General features: G+C 46.5%; 2 protein-coding genes across 4 annotated transcripts in view; one reads left to right on the top strand and one right to left on the bottom strand.

The window, feature by feature from the left end:
- The window catches only part of LOC101837628 (ATP-binding cassette sub-family A member 3), a 54,998-nt gene extending 33,630 nt beyond the window's left edge, over positions 1-21,368 (bottom strand). Inside the window, exons 1-11 of one of the 3 annotated variants that reach the window (XM_040748233.1) lie at positions 21,172-21,368; positions 20,055-20,101; positions 12,708-12,909; positions 9,831-9,935; positions 8,216-8,326; positions 7,843-8,107; positions 6,123-6,250; positions 4,740-4,905; positions 2,263-2,522; positions 467-583; positions 91-211 (exon numbers count right to left, since the gene is read on the bottom strand). In XM_040748233.1, the coding sequence (XP_040604167.1) occupies positions 91-211; positions 467-583; positions 2,263-2,522; positions 4,740-4,905; positions 6,123-6,250; positions 7,843-8,107; positions 8,216-8,269 (1,111 nt within the window). In that variant the 5' untranslated portion in view covers positions 8,270-8,326; positions 9,831-9,935; positions 12,708-12,909; positions 20,055-20,101; positions 21,172-21,368. The remainder of the gene's footprint in view (positions 1-90; positions 212-466; positions 584-2,262; positions 2,523-4,739; positions 4,906-6,122; positions 6,251-7,842; positions 8,108-8,215; positions 8,327-9,830; positions 9,936-12,707; positions 12,910-20,054; positions 20,102-21,171) is intronic. The other 2 variants (XM_040748232.1, XM_040748234.1) reach the window with 2 other exon arrangements.
- Positions 21,369-22,474: 1,106 nt separating this feature from the next.
- Positions 22,475-25,465, top strand: part of LOC101837898 (ATP-binding cassette sub-family A member 17) — a 77,581-nt gene continuing 74,590 nt past the window's right edge. The window contains exon 1 of the mRNA XM_040748229.1: positions 22,475-22,489. The gene's annotated coding sequence lies outside the window, so the exon portion shown is untranslated. The remainder of the gene's footprint in view (positions 22,490-25,465) is intronic.

Raw genomic sequence — 25,465 nt, 5'->3', positions numbered from 1 at the left:
CACACACTTTGGCCCCGTAACCATGCACAAATCCCCTTAGTTTTGCTAGACTTGTGTTACCCTCTAGCCTAAAGGAACAACAGGACTCACCTTTACTGAAGAAGGTGCTGACCATGAAGCTGAAGGAGATGGAGGAGATTGCAAAACACAGCAGGAAGGCCAGCACCAGGGATGGGTCGCTGTTCGACAGTACTGCTATGTCCTTCTTCACCTGCAGGACAGGCCGTCCCAAGCCAGAGTGGTAGGGTGAGGCAGGGAAGGCGGAAAGGGAGGAGCCTAAAGGTCCAGGTCACAGGGACACTGCTGGATGGGAAGGGACCCTTGCCTCAGCCAGTGGGAAGCCCAGCTTATTGTCTCAAGCAGGGGAAAGACTTGCCCTGAGGTCAGTGGCCATGAATGTTCATTGGCCTAAGTGCTGGGATCTCTAGTCTTTTTGTGCCAGAGCCCTCACAGAAGCTACACTTACTTTGACACAGAACAGCAGGGTCATGAAGGAGACCATGATGAGGAAGAACAGGAAGAACATGAGGAACCAAGCACTCCAGTGCAGCCAGCTACTGAGCCCCATCATGCGCATGTACTCCTGTGAATGGGGGAAGGCGGCACAGTCAGGCTGTTATCTTGTCTGCATGCTAGTAGCTTTTCCCCGGAGCCTTACATGTGCCAGTCTGCTTTCAAAAATACAGTGCCGCCATAGAGCAGGACGGTAGACCAGGATACCTTTGCTGCAGAGCACAGGCAGGAATTATCCAGCATACATGAGGGAAAGAGAAGGCTGTGGTCTGTCATGCTAGTTCTTGTCCAACAGCTCTTATCCCTGTGGTGTAAGAATCTAGCCCTTCTCTACCTTTCATCAGGGTTACATGCCACCCTATCTGGGAGACGACGCCTGATATTCAAAGCAGCATTAACTTCCCTTTCTTCCTAAGTCATGACGGCCTGCCCCACTCCCCAGCCCACTACTCAGCATGGCCCGGTCTGTTCTGCATCATGAGAGCCAAGTCCCCTGGGTCCAGGAAACCCCCTTCTCTGCTTGTGCCTCATTTAGGCCTGATACAGATACCCAGCAGATGTTAAGCTGGTGAATTCTCTGAGTCTTTCAGGGAAGTGCTGTGGAGCAATTCCAAACTCCCAAGCTATGCTCCCAAGTCTTCACATTACTTGAGTAGATTCTGAGAAGCCAGGGGTATCAGCTGGCATTAAGTCGCCCAGCCTGGCCCCCTCCTAAGGTTGAAAAGACTCTGCAGGCCACTGACCACACTGACAGCAGTCTCCTGGGCTGTGAGCCTTGACCAGTTGGTGGCTGAGGACATGTATTAAGAGACCTGGGCATCGTTCATTTGCCTTCCCATTTTGAAGGAGAAGCCTAAATCCCTTTTAGGGTAAAGCGCATCCTGTCTCTGTGGAAGAAGAAGGTAAGGTGATCTGGGGCAGCTCTGCCCACACCTTCCTTTCTTGTCTGTTTATCAAGTTTTATCAAGTGGTTGGGCCAGCTCCTCCACTGACCAGTGCTGCCAGTGTGTTCTGGGAATCTAAGACTGCACAGCCAGGGGCAGAGTGAAGTGAAAATTCAGCTCTTTGCTGGCAGTGTGGCTCAGTGGTAGAGCACTTACATTATTGAGACCCTGAGTTCCATTCCCAACACTGAAAACCAAAATAAACAAAACAAAAACACCAGGAGGATCTTGGAGAAGTCAGGGGCAGAGGAAAACATGATCAAAATACATTATTTGACAAGAACTTTTTGAAAGAAACAAAAAGTTGTAAAGACAACGTTAAAAAAAACAAGAAAAACAAAACAAACAAACAAAAACCCAAAGTCTAGTGGTGGTGGCAGGTGGATCTTGAGTTTGAGGACAGCCTGATCTACAGAATGAGCTCTAGGACAGCTAGGGCTACACAGAGGAAACCCTGTTTTAAAAAACAAAAAACCCAAAACAAACCAATCAAACAAAAAACCCCCACAAACCAAAACAAAATAAAACTCAGCTCCTCAAGTGATGCATGGAGATTGCAGGCGGAGGGCATGCCCACTGTCAGAATCTACGATAGCAGCCTGATCTCAAAGAACTTGTGCCACAGTGGGTATCTAGACTGCATCCTGGCTCTGATGGTTCCAGCACACAAGACGGAGCCTTGGCTGATGGCAGCAGCCTCAAGACACACCAATTCTTTTGAGGGAGTCCTAGTACCCACCACTGTGACTGTACCATTCTCAAACTGACTTGCCAATACATTGCCAAGCCACACACGGAAGGTTACCTTAAGTTTCTTCTCCTTCTCCTGCACCACAGCCCGGATGATGCTGAGGGAGGTGTAGGTGAAGCTTAGCATGAGCAGCAGAGGAAGCTGGTACTGGATGGCAATGAGGAATGGATCTGAGATGTATGGTGGGAACGGGAACCTCTTGGTGGTCACCGTGAGCTTCTGGAACAGCTGGTGTGCAGAGGCGTTGGCATGGTAATGCATGATGGCTTTGTCTACAGCATGTTGCACTGCCAGGAAGCCTTCATGGATGTACCCTGAGTCCAAAAACAGAGGACAGCTGTGTCATGGTGCTGCTCATTAGAGAGGGATGAGCTTTGAACAGACAGGACTTTCCTGGGTCCACAGAGGTAGGGTCAGAGGAGGCAGAAGGTAACTTCATCTGATACCCCACTCTGTGAACCACTAATAGCATCATCTGACACCATTCATTGATCCCACAGAAAAGAGAATGCTTGCCACATATTTCCAGGTGACACTTCTACTTCATAATTAAGACAACTCACACAAAATCATTAACATGATCATATTTTAAAACAGCTTGATATAGGACTGGAGAGACAGTACAGTGGGTGAGAGCACATACTACATAAGCACGAGAACCCTCATAAAAGCCTACCGTGTGCATGCCTATATATTCCAGCATTTCAGGGTTGAGTCAGGTAGATCCTGGGAGCCTACTGGCTAGCCATCTTGGTCAAAATGGTGAACTACAAGTTCAGTGATAGATGTTGTGTCAAAGGTGCCAAGTGACATTCATCACTGGCCTACCCATGAGCATGGCTGCACTCACACCCCCTCATACATTAGGTACATGCATGCACTAAACATATCACATACACCACACACGCACCACACTATATACATGCACACACTAAACACATCACATACACCACACACACACACACACACACACACACCACATACACCCAATACACTAAACACATACAACCTGATATAAACTTAGTGGGAGAGAGACCCTGCATGCCTCAAATGGGTCAACTGAAAAGATAAAACTTAGGCTAAATAGACACCAGGCAAGTACCACCACTTAATTTTGCTGCCTTGAATGCGTTGATCAGCAGTATGTCTGTGCACCACGATTGCTCAGTATCTGCCGAGGCCAGAGGACATTGAATCCCTGGAACTGGAGCTACAGATAGTTATCAGACACCATGTGGGTGCTGGGTATTCACCCCAGTCCTCTGGAAGAGTAGCGCCATCTCTCCATCCCCAGGCTTTTTGTTTGTTTTTTGTTTTTGAGACAGGATCTCTCAGCTGTCCTGAAACTTACTAGGTAGAGCAGGCTGACCTCTGACTCACAGAGATCTGCCTGTCTCTGCCTCCCGAGTACTGGGATTCAAGGCATGCAATTACTGTTCCTGGCTTAAGAGATTTTTTTTCTAAAACTTTCAAGAAACAAGACAGCCTCAGCATCTGTCAGCCAGAATGTCCAGCTGGTTGACACAGGCAACTGGTATGATAGCTGGCTGCAGCTTCTCCTGAGCCCCAGGTCTACAGACTAGAGTAGAAAGAACCTCTCTCATCCCATACCTCTCCTTGTTCATTTTAGCTCATTTTCCAGATTTAAAACCCCAACCTAGACCATTATTAGTCTTTGGATGGGTCCTAGAGCCAGTGACATGCATCTCTAAATGCTGCTGGTCAGATGCCTGCTGCCTGCCAGGCGTACACGCTGAGTCTTGCTCCACAGAGAGACCTATAGAAGACAGTGTTCTCCAGAACTTCTGGCAGCGTGGTTGGACTGGGCTGTATCTCACCCCAGATCATCAGTCCTAGCCACCCCTTCCGTCTCTAGCTTGGGTTCAAGCTGTGTCCGTGCTTCGGAACAGACAAACTTGTGAGCTGCAGATGAAAGCTCCATCTCACAGACCACAGCATATAGAGGCCAGGAACTGTACTGGCCAACATGAACTTCTCTGTAAGTTACTGAGTTAAATGACGACGCTGCAGACTTTCAAAACGCAACACAGAGAAGGCCAGGGAAGGGAAGCATGGGAACAAGCCTGAAAGGGTTGGTCAAAATGAGGCTTTTAATAACCTGAGTGATGAATGTTCCTCTCAAGGCCACATGTCTTCTGAAGTGGGGGGGGGGGGGGTTCTAATCTTCCTAAGGCTGACTCTTACCTTTAGGAGCCAGTTATTTTGGGTATTTTATTTTTTTTCTTTCACAATTGAGAAATTTATAAACAGAATTACTTGGCTGAGCAGTGGTGGCACACGCCTTTAATTCCAGTCCTCAGGAGGCAGAGGCAGGCAGATGTCTGTGAGTTTGAGGCCAGTCTGGTCTACAGAGTGAGTTATAGGACAGCCAGGACTACACAGAGAAACCCTGTCTGAACACACCCATCCCTCCCCACCATTTTTTTTTTCTATAGAGAAAGCAAGGTGATTTTGACTCCTTACAATTATCAGAAGTTAGCAATTTTTGGTTAGCTGAAAGTGTTTCTCACCTGGTTCACCGCCATCAGGTGATGAAGGTTCCCTTGGCCCTGGGCTTGGGAAAAGCGGAAAAAGAGAAGTGGTGTGCCAGCCTTCAGTCTCTCTTAGAAAAATACCTCCTGTTTGGGTCCACATGTAGTTTCTTCGTGTGTAACTGAAGCGTAGGTGGTATTTCACCTGTGGAAACAGAAGAGAAAACCAACCATTCTGAAAGATTCAGACTGAAGAGGAGATGCCCGAGTGCAGGATGGTGTTTCCTCACTAGGAGCTCACCACGCCCTGCCCTGAAATCACCCGTTGCCTCAAAACATCAGAGGGAGACTTTTTAAAAAATGATTCATCTATTTTTACTTTATGTGCATTGGTGTTTTACCTACATGTATGTCTGTGTGAGGGTGTTGGGTCCTCTGGGACTGTAATTACAGACAGTTGTAAGCTGCCATGTGGGTGCTGGGAATTGAACCTGGGTCCTTCAGAAGAGCAGCCAGTGCTCTTAACTGCTGAGCCATCTCTCCATCCCCAGAGGGTGTTATTCCTCCCAGCAGGGGCAGAGGGACACACAAAGGGTACTTTTGGGATGTTGCAGCTACTTCTCTTTTGTTACCTAGCAACATGAATACTTTTTTTTTTCAAGACAGGGTCTCACTGTGTATCTCTGGCTGGCCTAGAATTTGTTATATAGAGCAGGACAGCCTGAACTCACAGAGACTCACCTGCATTTGTCTCTCATGTTGCTGGGATTAAAGGCCTGTACCACCAAGCCCAGCAATATCATATCTTCAGTGCCAGGTATGCAAGATCAATGGAAGGCCACCACCATTGTGTGAGACAGTTGCTCCCGAGATGGGGTTGCTCTGTAGAGCACTGGCTGTTCTAGAACCTGCTTTGTAGACCAGGCTGGCATTGAACTCACAAAGATCCATCTGCCTCTGCCTTCTAAGTGCTGAGATTAAAGGCATTCACCGGCCCACTAGTTATTCAGATTTAAAAGGAAGCAAAGGGCTTCCTTTATGTATTTTTTTAAGATATATTTAAAACCCAAATGCCTGCTATTTTCTTCCCTATCCTTGTTTGTTTTATCTAAAGAGGCCCAGAGGCCTTTTATAAAATCCCAAAATTAAGTGGTTGTCCATGGTTGGTAGATTTTAAAAAACTCTTCTGGGATGATAGGGTAACATCACCAAGCTCCCTCAGTAGGGACTAAATATCATACTGGTCCCAAGGGGCAGTTTAATGTTTACTCGTAGACAGGCGGAGGCTAAGGAAAAGCATCCATATTTGCAAGTACAGCAAGTTGTGAGGGGACACGAGGTTGAGCACAGTGTGTGTGTGTGTGTGTGTGTGTGTGTGTGTGTGTGTGTGTGTGTGTGGTGGGGATGGCGTCAAACTCTCACCGCCAGCGGCAGGGGGTCCTTGCTGTGGTTGAAGGTGTGCTCAAATACCACCGCTGCCAGCACGTTGGAGGAGCGGTTGTCATAACGAATGTAGTCCTCGAAGTCCTTCTCAGAGGAAAAGCCATGCACTGTGGACAAAGCAGCAAATCACACATTGCCCAATCATCCCTGCTCCTTGAAAAGCCTGGGAATGTCAGGACACTTCAGATAAAAGACAGCATACTGACAAGGTTGTCGAAAGCTCTGGAAACCCTTAAGACTAAAGTGGCGTTTGTCTTGGCAGAGACTTAGGCCGCTGTGGACAGCAGAACTGCTCAGTCAGAGCTAAGCCTTGGATAGCACTTAGTCCTGCTGCAGTTTGAATCAGGCCAGGATACCACGCCAGCAGCACGGCCAAGTCACAGAAAGCTGTAACAAAACAGGGCCAGGGGCTGCAGTGTGCTGTTCTCCCCGCCCCCACTCTCTCTACCGATCATCCCGAGTCTTATTTTTCTTTCTTTTATTTGATTTACTTATCTTTAAGACAGGGTTTCTGAACAAGGGGGAGCTCTTGGACTCCAGACTGATGGCTGTGTGGAAAGCATGGGACTGATCCAGACCCCCTGAATCTGGGTGTCAGTGAGGAGGCCTGGGGAATCTACAGGGCCTTGGGTACTATTTACCTCTGGCGTACAAATAGACTTTGAGTGCCCATGCCACAATATGGGAGGCTCTCTCAGCCAGGACTCTTGGGGGGAGGGCCTAGGCCCTGCCCTGGATGAAATGACAGTTACTGGAGATCTACCATGGAGGGCCTCACCCTCCTTGGTGGTCAGAGTGGAGATTGGGTGGGGAACTAGGGGACCTGGTGGGAAGGGTGGGGGAGGAGGGAAGGGAGAGGGAGCTGGGATTGACATGTGAAACAAGATTGTTTCTAACCTAAAGAAAAAAAAAAAGAATTTAAAAATATTTTTAAAAAAAAGACAGGGTTTCTCTGTGTAACAGCCCTGGCTGTCCTGGACTCACTATGTAGACTAGGCTAGTCTTGAACTCACAGAGATTCACCTGCCTCTGCTTTCCAAGTTCTGGTATTAAAGGTGTGCACCACCATGCCCAGCATGGCAAGCTTTAAAAATTGGGGTTGCTCAAATGGCCTCTGTCCCCTGGCCTCCTTTTATGTACAGGGCATTGCTGTAATCATTTTGTGGGTTAAAATAAGCTATAGGAAGTCTATGCCAACAGGAAGAGGGAAAGGGACAATAGTTTTATCTTGGAAGCAAAGATGCAGAAGAGAAGGCCAGCACACATTACCTGGGCGGCTCCTTCCACAGGCCTCCTGTGACTTTATTCAGAGCTGTCCCCTAAAGCCCCTCCCAGGAAGGCTGTTTGTACTATGTACTCAAACTGAGCTCTGCTCTCAGAATTAAAAGGCTTTCCTGGACTGAACCCCTCAGCTCCCACTTTTATCACTAGGTGTGACTATGGAGCCTGGTATGACTAACTCTGCCATGTGTTTCTTCATTGGATTCCTCAGCATTGGATAGATAGGAGGCCAGGATCCTGAGTCTCATTTGTACTGAAATAAGGTAGCCCAGGTATTCATAAAGGTATACAGCCAACATGATGACTGCTGAGTGTGGGCTCAGCTTTTCCTGTGTCCTGGAGTCTGAATTCTATGCACAACCAGAGACAATACAGGGAGCCAAACCACAAGAACCCTGCTAAGTGCCCTGGGTCTCACCTCTCATGTTGATCACTAGTTCTCTTCTCACTGTCTCTGTGATGGTCCTGGCAGCGTCGCTGTGGGAAGGGATGAAGGCGAGTTCCCAGCTATCCCCAGGTGGAGGTAATGAAAAGAACAGTGGCAGCTGCTGGATGGACTGGCCTGGGTAAACTGTGGCATTGGGCACATTCTCCGACTGGATCTTCAAGCGAAGCCAAATCAGGATCCCAGAAAACAGCAGGGGCAGGAAGAGTTCCAAGATTGTCACTAGAACTTTCCGCTTCTACAAAAGAAATGACCACCCTGTTGACAGCGACAAGTATGCCATCCTTGAGGGCTTTCCCTGGGCATCAGCTGGATGACGGCCACCCTTCCTTAGGCTTGGACTCACCTTCAGGGTATAGTTCTTCCAGAGTAGAAGTGCCAGCTGCCGCAGCACTGCCATCTTCCTCCAGGGACAGTGCCAAAACCAACCAGAGACCAAAGGCGTAAAGATGGAAAACTAAAGTGCCATGAAAACACAGACCATGGTTACCCTGGGAATTGCTACAAGCTCTTTTCCTCCGTATTTTCTTACCTTCATTTCTGCCACCTTAACCCTAAATACTCTCTTAGTGGAAAGCATGCCATCCTGATGCTCAAAACACACCATGTCCAGAGAGAATGCACATGCCTTGGGGCAACTACCATGTTTTTCAACAATGCAGTCTATTAATTTTATTTATTTTTATGTGTATGCATATGTGCACATACAAGTACCATGGGGGTACATGTGGAGTTCAGAGGATGACCTGTCAGAGTTTCTATCATTTGGATTTGGAGAAGCAAACTCAGGTCATCAGGCTTGGAGGCAAACGCCTTTACCCACTGAGCTCTCTCACCCACCCCTCAAGTTTTTTATATGCTCTACAACTGCTGTTGTGGTATTTATTATTACTCAGATGCTTTAGTTACTATGCATGTTCCATTTAATTGCAAAAATACTGCTTTTTATTTAACCAATAGAGAACCAGTAGGAGAAAATCCACGGCTAGAGAGGTGGTTAGCAGGTAAAAATCCTTGCAGCCAAGCTTGACACCGGAGTTTGGTTTCTGGGACACAGGTAAAGGTGGAAGGAGAGAACTGACGCCTGAAAATTATCCTCTGACTCTCACATATGTTCCATGACACGTGTGCACCCATACACTAAATCAGCCAACTAAAAAGAAAACTCAACTTAATGTCCTGACTACAGATAGTTTTTAAGACTTGAGAGGACTGTGGGGAAGTTTTTAGTGTTTTGGGTTTTTTTTTTTTTTTTTTTTTTGTCTTTTGAGACATGGTTTCTCTGTATTGTTCTGGAGGCTGTCCTGGAACTTGCTCTGTAGACCAGGCTGGCCTCGAACTCACAGAGATCCTTCTGCCTCTACCTCCTGAGTGCTGAAATTAAAGGCGTGCACCACCAATGCCCGGATTTTTTGCTTTTTATTTTTTTATTTTTTTTTGGATTGTGGGGAGGAAGAGAAAAGCAGAGGCCTAGGACTGGGGTCCTCAGTGGCCTTGCTGACCCAGGAGCCGGATGGGTTAGTAGTTGTGTAAGTGATCAGTCACGCTCTCTTGAATCTAAAGACCGATTTTTTCCAATTGCTATTACAAATACTGAAATCCAAGTCTTCACTACATACGACCAGTCCTCTCTCTCACACCCCCCTTATTGAGATAGGGTCTTGCTATGTAGCTCAGGTTGGTCTGAAATTCACTACTTAGCCCCAGGATGCTCTCAACTGGGTGACCCTCTGCCTTAGCCTCCTGACAGAATTACAGGCACATGCCATCACACTCGGCATTAGAAAATGCATCCTGAAAGTATCTCTCCTATATTACATATACATGTGACTTTGATTCGGGCACCTACAACCAGAGGGAAAATTTGTGAAGAGTTTATCAAACACAAGTGACAGCAAAAACAATTTAGATAAAATTTACTGAATTTCAACTATCAGAAGCAGAGACATTTAGTAGCAAACCTGGAGAAGTAGATGGTCTAAATAAGCTCAGGTAAAGCCAGCAACACCCACGGTCAGGGGATCCCATTCAGCAAACAGAAGGCATGGAGATCCAGCCGCGAGAACCTGAAAAGGAGGGAAGGAGAGCAGCAGCAAGGCTCCTGAGAGCTGCAAGAAGAGAGACTTTGCACTTCCTAGCTCAGAGTCTCCAAATGGGGAAAAGCCTTGGTGACTCAGTGGGGAGGTTAGTTCAGTTAGTCAGCTCTAAGTTCATGGCCAATATTAACAGAACACCAATTCTTAGTCAGACAAAGGCAAAACAGGGCATATAGATAATTCATGAATCACTCAATAATGAGCAAAAGCTTGTATGCTTCTAACATGAATACCTGGAAATTATAGAATATATGGGATAAAGAGGCTTTTTCTTTTTTTCTTTTTCCTTTTTTTTTTTTTTTTTTTTTTGGTTTTTACGAGAGAGGGTTTCTCTGTATTGTTTTGGAGGCTGTCGGTCCAGCCTGGCCTCGAACTCACAGAGATCCGCCTGCCTCTGCCTCCCGAGTGCTGGGATTAAAGGCGTGCGCCACCACCGCCCGGCTAAAGAGGCTTTTTGTTTATTTATTTGTTTGTTTGTTTTTAAAGAAACCCTAGCAAGGCAAGTGGTTTCACATGCTTTTAATCCCAGCACCCAGGAGGCAGAGGAAAGTGGATCTCTATGAGTTCCAGGACAGCTTGCTCTACACAGAGTTCCAGAACAGCCAAGGCTATACAGAGAAACTCTGTCTTGAAACAATCAAACAATGCCCCCCCAAACCAAAAAAAAATCCCTGTTTTTACTTCTACAATTAGAAATAATTTTCATGAAGAATCTTTTTAGGGCTGGAGGTTAAGACTGCATGCTGTTCTTAGAGAGGACCAAGTTCGATCCCCAGCATGTACATCAGGCAGCTTACAACTGCCTAGACTCCAGGTACAGGGGATCAATACCTGGGACCACCATGGGCACTTGTACTCAAGCACACAGACCCTCACACAAACACACACACATAATTTAAAAGAGAAAGAGATCTAAAAGACTTTATTTTAAAAACTAAACACCTTGCCCTCTTAAAACAGATATTAAACAGCACTAAACATATTGCCTTCCTAAAACATAAACTCAAAATTTATGCATTGAAGGTGGTAGAGAAATTTCACAAATGAATTTAAAATATGGATTGTTTTTGAGAAAGAGTCTTGCAGTTAGCTCAGCTTGGCCTCAAAATTGTGGTATCAGCCTCCTGAGTGAACATGAGCTACCATACCCACTTTTAAAATATGACTTTTAATGACAAGGAAGGACTATCAAGTGAAAAAAAGCTATGACAATACAAAGTATCATTAACTGGCAACTTAATAAATTAATAAATCTTAAAACTTTTATAATTTTAATTTACAAAGGCTGCAGGCAGCAGTTTGTGTGGCATGTATGAGTTGAGTGTTCTACCCACAACAATAAATGGATGAATATATATATTCTAAATAAATTTATTTAGAACAAGTATATATATACACATATATATGCATATACATACATACATACATATACATATATATACATATATATATATATTTGTTTTTCGAGATTGTTTTGGAGGCTGTCCTGGAACTCGCTCTGTAGATCAGGTTGACCTCAAACTCACAGAGATCCACCTGCCTCTGCCTCCTGAGTGCTAGGATTAAAGGCATGCGCCACCAATGCCTGGCAAACTAGTATATTTTTAAAACACCAAAGTCAGGCATGGTGACACATACCTTTAATCCCAGCACTTAGGAGGCAGAGCAGGTGGATCTCTGAGTCTGAGACTAGTCTGGTTTACAGAGTGAGCTCTGGGATGGCCAGGGCTACATAGGGAAACCCTGTGTCGAAAAAAACAAAAACAAAAATAAAACCTTCAGCAGGCCAGGAGTAGTGATACATGCCTTTAATCTCAGCACTTATGGGGTGGAGACAGAAGCAGGTAGATCTCTGAATTTCAGGCCAGGCAGGGCTACATAGTGAGACCATGTCTAAAAAATAAGAACCTACAATCACCAACCACCAAAATCCAAATAACAGCAAATAAAATCTCCTTCCAATAAAGTCTTAAAAGCAATTATAGATGATTGATAAAGGTGCAGCGATTTAAAGACATGTTAAAGCCTGTGATTATTTTTTAATGTTAATACATTTTTAGTTATTTATTCTATGTGTGTGTTGTTTGTGGGTGTTGGTCAGAAGACAATTTATGGAGTCAATTCTTTCCTTCTATTCGAGCTCTAGAGAGAGATCAAGTCAGGTTATCGGGTTTAACATCAGTGTCTCTACTCACTGAGTAATCTCACCATCCCAGATATGTGTTTATGAAAGGTTTCCATAAACAGTCCAGCTGAAAGGGGGACCAGGTGGCTCTGGTCAAAGCCAATCTAGATCTGCAGCTAGTTTGACCTATATGAGCTTTCTCCCTCCACCAGAAAGTTCATGGTTCCGAAAGGCTTTGGGGCTCAGGATGTAGCTGGGCAGCTATTTGCCTACCAAGCATATAGAGCAACCTGGGTTTAATCCCAAGTACTATATAAACTGAGCATGATGGCAAATGCCTGGAATCTTAGCATCTAGTAGGCGGGATGATCAAAAGCTCAAGTTCAACCTCCTCCACCACACAGCAAGTTCAAGGCCAGCCTGAGCTATAGGAGACCCCATCTCAAAAAGGAAATAAAATGATTTTTCTGGTTAAAGTAGTAGATGGTTTCATCTTTTGGCTACTGTCCAAGAAAATAAACACTCTGTTGCTTATTCCCATTCATTTCAGGCCCAGAGCAGCAAAGGACATAGTTTATACACCTAGGCAGACTGCAGAGACAGCACCAGAAACTGACCTCAGTCCCAGGTAAGGTTGGCTGAAGGTGTTCCTCCCAGGTTACAGGTGAAGAGGCCTGGTGGCAGCGGTGCTACGCAGATGACTATGGGGTAGAGCCAGTGGGCCCCTGGAGAGACGCAGTAACCCTGGGGAACAGGAATGCTGAGATCTCGAGGGACATCTGGAGGGACTTGGGACTCACAGACATGACTTTCTGGCACCTTTGGGAAGATGAAGGGTGCTTAAGCATAATTTGAAGAATAATCAACCTTTACCAAATTAGAAAGTAAGAGAGCAAAATGTGTTCCAAGTATGATTCTTAGGGGCTAGGGAATGCAGATCAGTGGCAGAGCATTCACCTAACATTAACAGGAGCCTGGTTTAATTGCCCCAGCAGCACACAAAAAAGGAGACTACTAAAACAGAATAGCTCTGACAATGGAGAGGTACAGATTTACAGTATGAACATTCACAGTGGTGCCTGGCACTTTATGTTGATGGCCTCCTAATGTGGCTCAGGTTCCTAGTATTTCCATCCTTGACAGATGGAGACCAAAAGGAAGTACCAGTTAGCCAGGCCTAACTGCATGTAAGCTGTGTCAGCGCTTGAACCTCAGCTTGTCTTAGCCTTTAAATCTGAGCTCTTGGCCCCTGCACACCTCTATCTTTTACACACTGAATATATATTGTATATACATTACCTATTTATATATAAGTATAAATATGTATATATAAATCTTTTATATTCTAGACAGAGTGGACATCTTTTTTGTTGTTGTTGTTTTGTTTTGTTTTGATTTTGGTTTTTGGTTTTTCTAGACAGGGTTTCTCTGTGGCTTTGGAGGCTGTCCTGGAACTAGCTCTTGTAGACCAGGCTGGCCTCAAACTCACAGAGATCTGCCTGCCTCTGCCTCTCGAGTGCTGGGATTAAAGGCATGTGCCACCAATGCCTGGCATGTGGACATCTTTCTTACATTTTCATATCTCACTCCTAGAATTCAACATTAGAGTCAGTGTCACCACCTCTTTGGTGATTTAATTTGTTTCCATCCCCCTCCAATACCCTGCTTACTGCTTTGTCCTTGCTAAGTCTTATCTGAAGTCTCAGTGAAGGCTACATTCACACTTGTGCATGTTCTGTTTGAGCAAAGGCATTTAAAGGAGGAGATCCTGGAATTACAAAATCTGGAACACTTTCTGGTTACGAAAGCCAATGTCTGCAAGGGAAGGAAGTTAAAGTTCCTTAACACACTTAACACTTCAGTGGCACTGAAGAGTACTCAGAAATGGTGATGGCTGAGAACTGAGACCAACGTCAGGGGAGGTATCAACTGCCAGCTACTCTAAGGCAAACACAAGACCTGGTCACTTGAGCCTCCCCACCCCCTGCAAGAATCCTCTGAGCATGTCCCACTGAAGAGGGCTCAGTTTGCTCCTGAGGAAAGAGGAGGTAGCCCCCACACTCCCAAAGGCTTGTTTGCTTCCTGTTAAAATATCAAACATTGCACAAGGCAATGAGTATTTCAGTGTTTGCATTTGAAGGGAACAAGCAAATGGCTATGTATAAAGCAAGTGCTGGTTTCTGAGAACTCTGCTGGCAGATCATAGGAGGACTGTCAAATGGTCTTTCTCACAATTGCTCTTAGCTTAGAGACTATGGCTCGTGCCCGACCATGAGCACTATACCATGGTGCCTCTGCTCAGCAGCAAGCTAGAAGAGTCTCAACCAGTGCCAGGATTGAAACTAGCGCCTCGTTCACCCCAGGCAAGAACTCCACCACTAAGCCACCATGGCAGCTACACCAAGCCCTGCCATCTGATTTCTTTGTGCGATATAAATATCTGCAAGCACTGAGCAGAAGGGTGTCAGTGCTCCGGAGAGTGCTGAGGGGCCTTCAAAACCAGCAAATCTCGACAGGGACCCGGTGTCCGGCAGAAATCCCTTTGTGCCATGCATTTGTCATGTCCCCAGCACTGGTGCATCTCCCTCTATGGAGTCACAGGCCTCGGGAAGAAAGGAACCTCAATAAAGCCATAAATAGGCCTGTTGAGGCTGCTCAAAGAGAGCTGGTGGCCATGGTGTTTCACATCCTATATAGGTGTGTGACACAAAGGTGTCCCTGTGGGTAGCCCTGGTCACACTTAGTGCTCCTCCTTCAGCATGAGGAACTGCTTTGCCCTACTTGAGATGCTTTTAGGAAAGCTTTTTATTACCAATCTGGAGACTTCCCAGCAGCCAGCCAGGACCAGAGCTGTGTGTGTGTGTGCATACTGCATATGCTTAATATTTGCTTACAGAATCTGTGGCTTTTTAAGATACACAAAACAGAAAGCATTTACTCATTCAGCCAACATTTGCCAAATGCTTACTGTGATGGGTATTTGTACAGCATGCTAAAGACTTTCTAATGGACACAATAATGCTCTTACAGTTTACTAAAATGCTAGTCTCTTTTTTAGCTGTTGGAAATTAAGCTAAGACCGCTAGTTAGGGTTTCCATTGCTGGGAAGAGACACCATGACCATGGCAACTCTTATAAAGGAAAACATTTCATTGGGGCTGGTTTACAGTTCAGAGGTTTAGTCCACTATCATAGAGGAGAACATGGTGGCATGCAGGCAGACATGGTGCTGGAGAAGGAGCCAAGAAGAGTTCTACATCTGGATCAGCTGGCAGTAGAAGGGAGAGTGACTCGCTGGGCCTGGCTTGAGCGGACACCTCAAAGTCCACCCACTTCCTCCAACAAGGCCGCACCTGCTCCATTAAGGTCCTTTCAAATAATGCCACTCTCTGTGAGCCTATGGGGGCCATTTTCATTCAAAGCACCACAAACAGTATCACAGAATCTAGAGCAGACAGGAATTAACTGTGTGTATGTAGACAGCAAGTAAGACAGACAGAGGGCTGGGAGACCATGGTGCTCTAGTTGATTCATCCCTAGGTGTTCCTGGAGGATCATGGAGAAATGAAAGGATATTTGTGAAAAAGTTACCCTGAAACCTGAACATGGGCATGACAGTAGCAAGCAATGAGATGGGGATGAAAGCAAACCCCCAGGCTTTAAAAATTTTCTTTTCAAAGACATGATCTGTCTAGTACACAGCCCTGACTATTAGAACTTGCTATGCTGACTAGGCTAGCCTCAAGCCTCCTGAATGCCACCATGCCCAGCAGACACAAGGTTTTGGATTCTGCCCCAAAAAAGAGTTGAGGGGTATATTCCAGCTGCTAAAGAATGTGTGTCTTACTTCTAGTCTGACTTCGTTCATGACCTTTTTCTGAGGCTATTTAAACATTGGAAAATGTCAAATGCAATGGGTTCTGCAGATGGAATACACATTACAAAATAAAATGGAGAATAACAGGCACATTTTTAGGGTATGGCCCTCATTTGTGAACTTTACAAGTTGTTTTCAAGTGGGGTGAACAAGACAATGCATGACAGTGGAGGAATTTTCTTTTATTCCCTAAAATAAAAAAAGAAGCTCCAGTTGTGATGAAGAGCCTATAACATGGGTGGTGGGGCCTCTCTCGGGAGTTTATTTAAGCATCTCAGACATAAAGTTTATATGTTTTAAGATATCATTAAAAAAATCATCTATTCCATGGCCTATCTGCATGTACACCTGCAGGCCAGAAGAGGGCACCAGATCTCATTTTTGCTGGTTGTAAGCCAACATGTGGTTGCTGGGAATTGAACTCAGGGCCTCTGGAAGAGCAGGCAGTGCTCTTAAACTCTGAGCCATATCTCCAGCCCTCAAGATATCATTTAAAAAAAAGGTGTCATGAAAGTGGTTTTAAAAAGAGACAGGGCCAGTGAGATGGTACAGTATGTAAAGGCACTTGCTGCCACTCCTGGTGACCTGCTCAATCCCTGGAAACCACAGGGTAGACGGAGAGAACTGACTCTCATTAAGTTGTCCTTTGATCTCCCTATACATTTGCTCGAGTGAGTGCCCGTGTGCTTGCACATGCGCTTGTGCGTGCACACGCTAAACAAACATGTAATAAAAGGCTTAACAGAGACTAACTGAAGCTTTACAAAATCTTGTAGTTATCTGGGAAGTGACAACAATCACCTTCAGAGCTCACTGCTTAGTGCAGGCCTTACTGGGTGATTTAAAGAAGAGGGGTATGGATTTCTTTCATGAAATTTCCAATCCTTGAGACCTTTAAAACTTTAAGCAACAAGTAACTGCGACAGTGTGTAAAATAGCCTAAAGGGGGCGCCCCCCGGCCCCCCGCAGAGAGGTGGCTTGGCAGTTCCCAGCACCAATGTGGCAGCTCACGATGTTCTGTAACTCTAGTCTAGTTCTAGGGGGTCTGGATGCCTGTTGCTGGCTCACGTGGGCACCAGCTCCATACATCGTGCACATGCATATGTGTAAGACAAACATTCATACATATTAAATCAAAATAAATCTTAAAAAAGAAATAAACACATTCAGGCTGAGCAGATGTTATTGGGTAAACTGCCTGCTATGTAAACAGAAGGACCTGAGTTCAGATCCCCAGCAACTATGTGAAAAGCAGGACATGAGAATGTGTGTCTGCAACCCGGATTGCTGGAGTGGGAGCCAGTGCAGGACGGGTGTGCAGACACAGGAAACTGCTGGAGCTTGCTGGACAGCCAATCCAGCCAAATAAATGCACTCCAGGCTCAGTGAAAGAGCCTGTCTCAAAAAATAAGGTGGAGCCGGGCGTTGGTGGCACACGCCTTTAATCCCAGCACTTGGGAGGCAGAGGCAGGCGGATCTCTGTGAGTTCGAGGCCAGCCTGATCTACAAGAGCTAGTTCCAGGACAGCCTCCAAAGCCACAGAGAAACCCTGTCTAGAAAAACCAAAAAAAAAAAAAAAAAAAACTCACATGCAAACCGGTCCCTTCAAGGAAAAGGTGACAAGATATGAGAATTAAGACTTTCAAACAATCCATGTCAAGAATAGAATCCTAGTGAACATGAATGTGTGAACACAGGTGTGCTGTGGTTTGGATCTTGTGTGTCATGTGAAGGCCCATATGTCAAAAGCAGGGTGCCTAGCTTGATACTATTGGCAGAACTTTAAAAGGTGGGGCCTGGTAGGAGGTCTCAGACCACTAACACCTTTGAGAACTCTTTTTGGACCCAACCATGATGTCTGTAGCATTCATGTCCCCTACCATGGTGTACTGCCTTACTGTAGGCCTCAAAGCTATGGGCCAAATGACCATGGACTGAAACCTCTAAAACTATGAGCCCAAATAAGCATTTTTGTAAAAAGTTGCCTCGACTATTTGTCATAGCAATTAAAAAGCTGATAAGCATAACACAGTTAATAATTACATCACACTTCCACAGTTGCTATATGAGTGCCACATATACAGGTATATGCCAAAAAACACTCAAGACCAGAATTTGCATCTTTTCTTTTTACCTGCAAACACACATCAGCCCAAATCCATCCAGAGCATTTGCATGGCAGGCAAATGAGCTCAGGCACAGGAGCACAGTATCTGTGCCTACACAAGGTATATCATGTTTATCTGTAAGTTCAACAAGAACTTGTTCCTGAAATAAACAGACTGAGAACCAGCATGTTCACAAAGCAATGTGAGCCTGATCTCATGGCTTTTGTTTTACAAGGCATGTTTATGCTATAATTTTTGTTCTATTAATATGTTGGAAAATTTTTCATCATGTTAATTTTACCTCATTTTTTTGTTTGTTTGTTTTTTGAGGCAGGGTCTCTCGGTGTAGCCCTAACTGTCCTGGAACTTGCTCTGTAGACCAGGCTGGCCTCAAACTCAGAGATCCACCTACCTCTGCTTCCCAAGTGCTCAGATTAAAGACGTGCACCACCACTGCCCAGCCTCACCTTGTATCTCTTTAAAAGGTCCATATTCATCTATATTTCTAGATTCATTTGTCAGGGTTTATTATTTGACTATACATGGACACTCTTAAATTCTTTTCTATAAAGCAGTACACTAGGAAAGGGTTTGGGGATGACTTGCTTACACAGTGGTCTTTATATGGATGAGGTGATCATGGTCTGCAAGCCAGAGCCCCTGTTTCAGAGCTCTAGGAGGCCAGGTCTGAGATTGGGAGATTTGTTCTAGAGGCCCAGGTAGATAAAGAACTGCAGCTTCTGAAACACGTTCTCCTGCTCTGTCCAGAGCTGGTGGCAGGGTATATTTTAGGCCAAATATGTGCCCCAAAGAAGGTTCTATGAAAAGAATTCTACAAAATTTCTGCTGCTGCTTGCTTTCCTGCCTGCTTCCCAGACTGCAGTCTTTGTCTCGTTCCCTGGATAGCTGGCTTTTCTGTCTTCTTAGGCATGGGAAATGAGGTAATGAGGCAGCAGGAGTCTCCAGGGAGGCAACCATGGATCTTCTGTAACAAGCAAAGCAGCAAGGAGCACATTATGGCTTCTGTAAAGGTGACCACTGACCTGTTAACTCCAGGCCTTGTGCCATTCAAGGGGAGTGGGCATCAGTGCAGGAATGGCCCACAGCCCTTCTCTCCACACCTGGTGTGGACCTCCAGCACCTCAGTCTGCTTAGAACATCACACCATATACTGCTCTACCTGGTGAAACCCTGCCGTTTCCTGGCCTGCTTCGATGCCAGGCCCACTGTAATGCTGCCTCTGGTAAACAGGACTTCTTCATCTTGGATACAAAGCAGACTCTCCCAAGGATGTTTTCTGACAGAAACTGATGTGGAGGCCTACCCATGAAGATTGTAGGCTCTGGTCTGGGCATAGGAACATTTCTCTGTGCAATTCTAAAATGCAGCCTCAGTTAGGATCCCCTGCTCCTAGTTGAAACCACTCCTTTGGACACCCGTGGCACCTATTCTGAATGTGCCATGTGCCACTTACCTCATTCTTTAATAAAAATACAGTATTTATTTATTTATCTGTGCTGTGGTGGGGGAATGCTTCACCATGGCGTCTATATGGAGGTCAAGGGAAACTTGAAGGAGTTGGTTCTCTCCTACCACATGGGTCACCACTGACACATTCTGCCAGTCCTTATTCTGGTTGTTTTTTTTTTTTTTTTGGCCAGTTTCTCATGAGTAAATTAGTGCAGTCCTAAGATCTCCAAGACCAGGGACAATGTCCAGTGACTCAGAATCCTTCCTGGAGCCTTGCTAATTAGAAGAGTGATAGGCATACCTAAGAATTCTAGAATGTAGTCCAGACAGACTCAATAGCAAAGGAGCCTCCTGCCAAGTACCAGAAGCAGGGCTGGAGGAGAAGCCATAAACTCCATAAAACCCAAACTAAGCTTTCCCAGTTAAGAATAAGTCAAAAATAGTTTCCATGAGACTACCTGGTCAATATAACATGAAAAGTTAGTAATTATTAAAACAATTACAACTACCTTGTCATGCTCCAAAAGGCTGTTCTGTCAGATTGATGGTGCAGCACCTTAGAGGAAGATGTTATCTGTTTGCAAGGGCTCAGTTCAAACCAATGTGAGTGAGGGAGATTCCCATGGCATCCATTTTTTTCAACTTTTCCTCTTCCTATCCCCACCCCGACTTCCCATGAGGCAAGCTTTCCAAAATGGTTTCAGTCTTTTCAATCTTAACAACAGCAACACAAAAACTTTCTGAACGAAATAAGGCTGCTTAGGAGACAAGGGTGGAACTCATTTCCTTAAACCTCGCCTGGGTCGCCACAGTTACTACAGAGCCTCTGTCAATCATTCTGGGAGCATTTCCCGAGTCCTATCCATGATTCAAGAACCTTCCCGGTCTGGAGGCAAAGGGCAGACAGAAATACCCTCTAAGACAAGGCCCGGATGGGCCACACTCAGGGAAAGCAGGTTCTCTCAAGCATGCAGTGCCAGGAACACCTGCACTGGACACAGGCTCAGAAGGCGACCCTACTCCTCAGGAGCTGGCTGAAGTTCTGAGCACCAACACCGTGACACCTGACCCTGGGCACCGTTGCTGCAGGACCATAGCCCACACCGGTGGTTCACCCTTCCCTGTCCTGCCCCTCACACTGGGGGCTTCGCCAACTTCAACCCTTATCAAAGCACCCCCTGGAACCCTGAGCCGAAGTTCATGAAAATGCGAGGGTGGAGCTTGTAGGACTCTGGGGCTGGGAGGAATCCCACGCAGCAGCACCAGCCCTGGCTGGGTGCGCCGGGAGCACTCGGCCGGCCTGCTATCCCGCAGCCAGGAACGTGCCGGAGGGCGCGGCTGTCTGTCCATCTACTAGGCTCGCACAATGGACTCCATAACGACCCTGGCTGTCTGAGCTGGTTCCTGAGCGCCCAGCGGTCCCACTATAGCGGGGACACACCCAGTCTCGAGGACGCTGCTAAAGCAACACCTGCGGCAACACGCGTCGACAGTCCCGGCGCGAGGCAGGGACCCGGAGGCCCCAGGCTGGGGCGCTGCCCGCTGGCAGAGTGCAGACACGGGCAAGGACCGGCAACCTCAGAACCCGGAGCTAACGCGCGAGTGTTGGATCCTAGTGGCACTCACCGACCCTCAGCGCCAGGGTGGCGGCGGTCGGCGTAGCTGTCTCTCCAGGATCCCTCCCTTAGAATCCCGGTTCCGCTCCAGCCTCGCAGGGGCGGCTGCAGCCGGCGCTGACACCCCTGCGGGGAGGAAGCACCGGAGACCGGCGCGGGTGGAAGAACACACCAGGAAGCACCGGCTCCTACAGGGGGCGCGTCGGATCGCGCGTGCGCAGTGGGCCACCCCTGCAGGTGCCGGGGCTTTGCTCCCGGCCCCTTAGCCTCGCCTAGGCTTTGGATTCAGCGTCTGCGCAGTCCCTCGCACATGCTGCCCACCTCCGACAGAGGGCGCTCCACGTCGCGCGCACACACACCCCCCCCCCCCAGTTCAACATTCCGAATCCTGCGTCTGCGTAGTACTCACGCAGATCGCACCTCCTGTGGGGCTGCGCGTGTGGGTGGGGTGGGTGGGGCTGTATTGCGCGTGCGTGATGGGTTGCCCCTGCGGGTTTTAGTTCACACGCCCGCGACTGAGCATGCAGCGCGCCCTTGTCTGTGTCCAGCAGGGGGCGTTAGTCTGGGTTTCTGCTCCCGAGACTTAAGCGTGCGACGAGGGGGGATGGAGCCCCGGGGCCGTGTGCCTGAGGTTAATCTCTGGACAAACGTGTTTCAAAGCAGTCGAAGCTGGAACATTTAAGTATTTTACTTTCGCGTCGTGTTTTACTATTTCAAGTTCCTCTTTCTCCTCAGGGCCCTCGCCCCACCTCACCCCTGTCACCAAGGACAGGGGCAACTTTCTGCTCCTGCCTGAGTAGAAGGAACCCAAGCCTAGCGAGGTTAGGTTGAGGAACCTTCCAGAGGCGACAGCCGGCAGCAAGTAAAGCGAGAGTCACGACCCAGCCCCCAGCAAAACCTCTAGGAGGACAGAGTCGGAGTAGCCGGAGGTGGGGTGGGGCTGGGAGGGGGCTATTAGGGTTCTGGGTCCCCTCGGCCAGGATTCTGCGGGCATTAGGGTGCCCTCAGGTAGGAGACTGGGCCGTTGGGATCTCTTCGGGCAGGAGACCGAGGCGCGGAGGCACTCTCAGGGGAGAGGGTTGGAAGTCGTGGTTCTTCAGACAGGGCGCGAGCGTCCGCGTGCCCTCAAGCAGTTCTGGTCGCCTCGGGCCAGAGGGAGTGGCGGTGAAATCACAGGTTCCTGGGGCCAGGTCTGTGCCGCCGCGCGGTCGGCCCGTGAGAAGTGGGTCACCGGGTGGAGCGTGGGCGACCGCATCGCGGGGCCAACAGTCGTCGCGGGCGGTCCAGCGGGTCTCTGAGTGCCCGCGGCCACTGGCTAGGTGCGGGCGGTGAGTGAAGCTCAGCCTTCCCTGGCTTCCGGGCTGCTGAGGGCGGGCCGCGGCAGGTGCCATAAGGTAACCCCGGGATCCTGACTTCCGAGTCAAAAGATGCCAGTTTCACTGTGGTGATAACCTCTCGCTCTCTGGGGTCCGATATGGTTAACCCAGAGGGTGGGCTCCTTGAGGAAAGAGCCCTTTCCTGGCACACGGTCAGTTTCCTGGCAGCTTTGGCCAAGTTTGCTGAATAAAGGAGCACAAAGACCTGGCTTCAGGTCTTGAATCCTTCACTAGTGTATTCAAATCATTTTACTTTTCAGAATCTTAATTTCCTATTCCTAAAACTCAAATGATAACAATAGCAAATTCAAAGGTTGTTGTTCCTTCCCACCCACCGCTTTTTTTGAAAGTGAAATGAGAGAAATGCATGTTTAAGTGATTTTAACGCATGGCACTTAAATGCTAATTAATGGTACTAGGATGCATACCGCTAATGAGGGGAGGGGCGCAATTAAAGCAAGATGGGGATTTGATTATTAATGTGCTGCAAACATCTCCAAAAGATTTTCTCTCCATCATTCCTCCAAACAAAATGTCTTTCCCATCCTTCGTGCCAGAAAATTTTGTGAGCCTGGCTGACTAAAACTTTAGCTTGCTTCTTCCTTTATTGCTTTTCTTTCAAACCAGTGCTTGCCATTTCCAGCTTCAAATTGACTAGAGCCTGCAACCCTTTAGTCCTTTCCAAACCGAATCCTAGTTCTGCAGAACTAAATCTAGGAACAGAGCTGGATGACTTAGTACGTTCCCAAATTTAAAATTTAACAAGTATTATATAGATATACATTCTTGTTAAAAAATTGAAACACCCTATTGATGTGGGTGCAGGTAAAAGGAGCAGAGAACTTGAGCGTTGGAGATGTAGTTTGTCCCCAAGGGGTGAGTGCTGATGTTGAGGTGATAGGACCTTTAAAAGGTGAGGCTTGTCAATAAGTCCTTAGGTTATTGGGAGACCCTTGGAAAAGAGTAACCTCAGTTAGTTCAGTCACCCCCTGGCATCCTGTCTTATGATGCAATTTTTCGTATCTGTGTGTTTCTACAAATGTGGTGCAATCTGCCCTGAGTTGATGAAGCCACAAAAGCCATTGCCAGAGCTTGGTACTATGTTGGTCTTTCAGCTTCCAAAACTGTAAGCCTCTTTTTTTCATAAATACTCATTCTCATGTAGTTCATGTGCGTTTCTTTAAATGTGGGTATAGCTGGTTATCGTGGCACCTTCTAAGTAATGCATGGTATTTTTTAGTATTTATTTTATTATTTATGTGTATTTGTGTTTTTGTCTGTTTCTCTCTCTCTTGCTCCCACCTCCTGCCCACCGTGTGTGTGTGTGTGTGTGTGTGTGTGTGTGTGTGTGTGTGTGTAATCATAGACAATTGTCAGCTGCCCCATATGGATGCTAAGAACTGAACTTGCATCCTCTGGAAAGCAGGATGGACTCTTAAATGCTAAGCCAGCTAGCTCTCTAGCCTATGCATCTTATTTTTAAGGCAGGGTCTATCGCTGAACTTAAGGCTCAATGTTTCAGCTAAACTATCTGTTCAGTGAGCCCCCAAGATCTGCCTGTCCCTGCTCTGATAGTGCTGGGGTTACAGGCATGTGCTGCCATTCTTGACTTTTACATGAATGTTGGGGACTGAACTTGGGTCCAGCAAGCATTTTGTGCAGCAAATATTTTACCTACTGAGCCATTTCTTGAACCATCTCCTCAGTCCTGAAATAAAAAGCACTTCTTTGCTTAAATATGCTAAGAAGAAAAATAAACATAAAAAGTAGATGTGGATGTTTTGAAAGGTTGAAAAAATTTTGGGGGGTTCAAGGCAGGGTTTCTCTGTGGCTTTGGAGACTGCCCTGAACTAGTTCTTGTAGACCAGGCTGGCCTTGAACTCAGAGATCCGCCTGCCTCTGCCTCCTGAGTGCTGGGATTAAAGGTGTGTACCACCACCGCCCCACAAGAGATTGAAATTTTATTTAGAATGCTCAATTTATTTCTACAAAATAAATTGTAGAATTCTCCATGTAAAGACATGAAGGAATTGTGTACTTGGCAAAAGAAATCCAAATGTTGGTGTAGTAGTGTGTTTATTGTGTTTTGGAAGAATAGCTAGGGCTGTGATGTAGTAGCAGGAACAGTAAAGTAGATGGGTGAAGGATAAAATAACAGAAACTATATACTGCAGAACTTTGTAGGTCATTGTAAGGCAAGGCCTTTTCGCAGAGAGAGATGAGAGCCATTAGAGTTTGTGGTGGAAGAGTAGAGGTAATCTGACTTGAACTTGGTTGCTCTTGCCATTGCATAGAAAATGAGTTGCAAGATGACAAGATCAGATGCAGTAGCTATTGCAAACTTTAGGCAAGGCAAGGGATGATAAGAATTGAGGTGGTGAAAGGTGTCAAATTCCGGGAATATTTCAAAGGTTGGACCAAGGGGTTAGTGATAATCTGCATTTAGGCTTCAAAAGAGAAGGCAGTAATGACTCTTAACTTGGAGAACGGGACTGATATGAGCTGAGTGAAGAAGGCCATAGATGACTTGTTTTAGGAGGACCATGAATAGACCAAGTCAGTTTGAGATAAAACAAAGTGGAGCAGGGGCAGATATCCTACAGTTGAATATTTGTGAAAAGAGCTTGAGGCAAAGCCCAGGCTAGAGAAATCAAAGCAGACATTGTGGATCCTGTCATGGCTATCTGAGGTCACACGTTGGCATGAAAAGGAGTTCAGAGACTGAGCCCTGTAGCATTTTAATGTTTACAGGCTTCTGAGAGGAGGAAGAATCAGCTCAAAAAGATGGAGGATTAACAATAGAAAAGAAGAAAAGAAATTTGACAGTGTTCTGAGTGCCCATAAGAACAAAACTATCCAGGGATGAAAAGAATACTTTTGTTTTTGATTGTTTGTTTTTTTTTTCAGGTTAGGGTCTCACTGTGTAGC

Source organism: Mesocricetus auratus, unplaced genomic scaffold, assembly GCF_017639785.1.
Source record: "Mesocricetus auratus isolate SY011 unplaced genomic scaffold, BCM_Maur_2.0 Super-Scaffold_100007, whole genome shotgun sequence".
In the NCBI taxonomy this organism is placed as follows: Eukaryota; Metazoa; Chordata; class Mammalia; order Rodentia; family Cricetidae; genus Mesocricetus; species Mesocricetus auratus.
The sequence above is the reverse complement of the archived record's forward strand: the minus strand, read 5'-3'. Positions and strand labels throughout refer to the sequence as shown.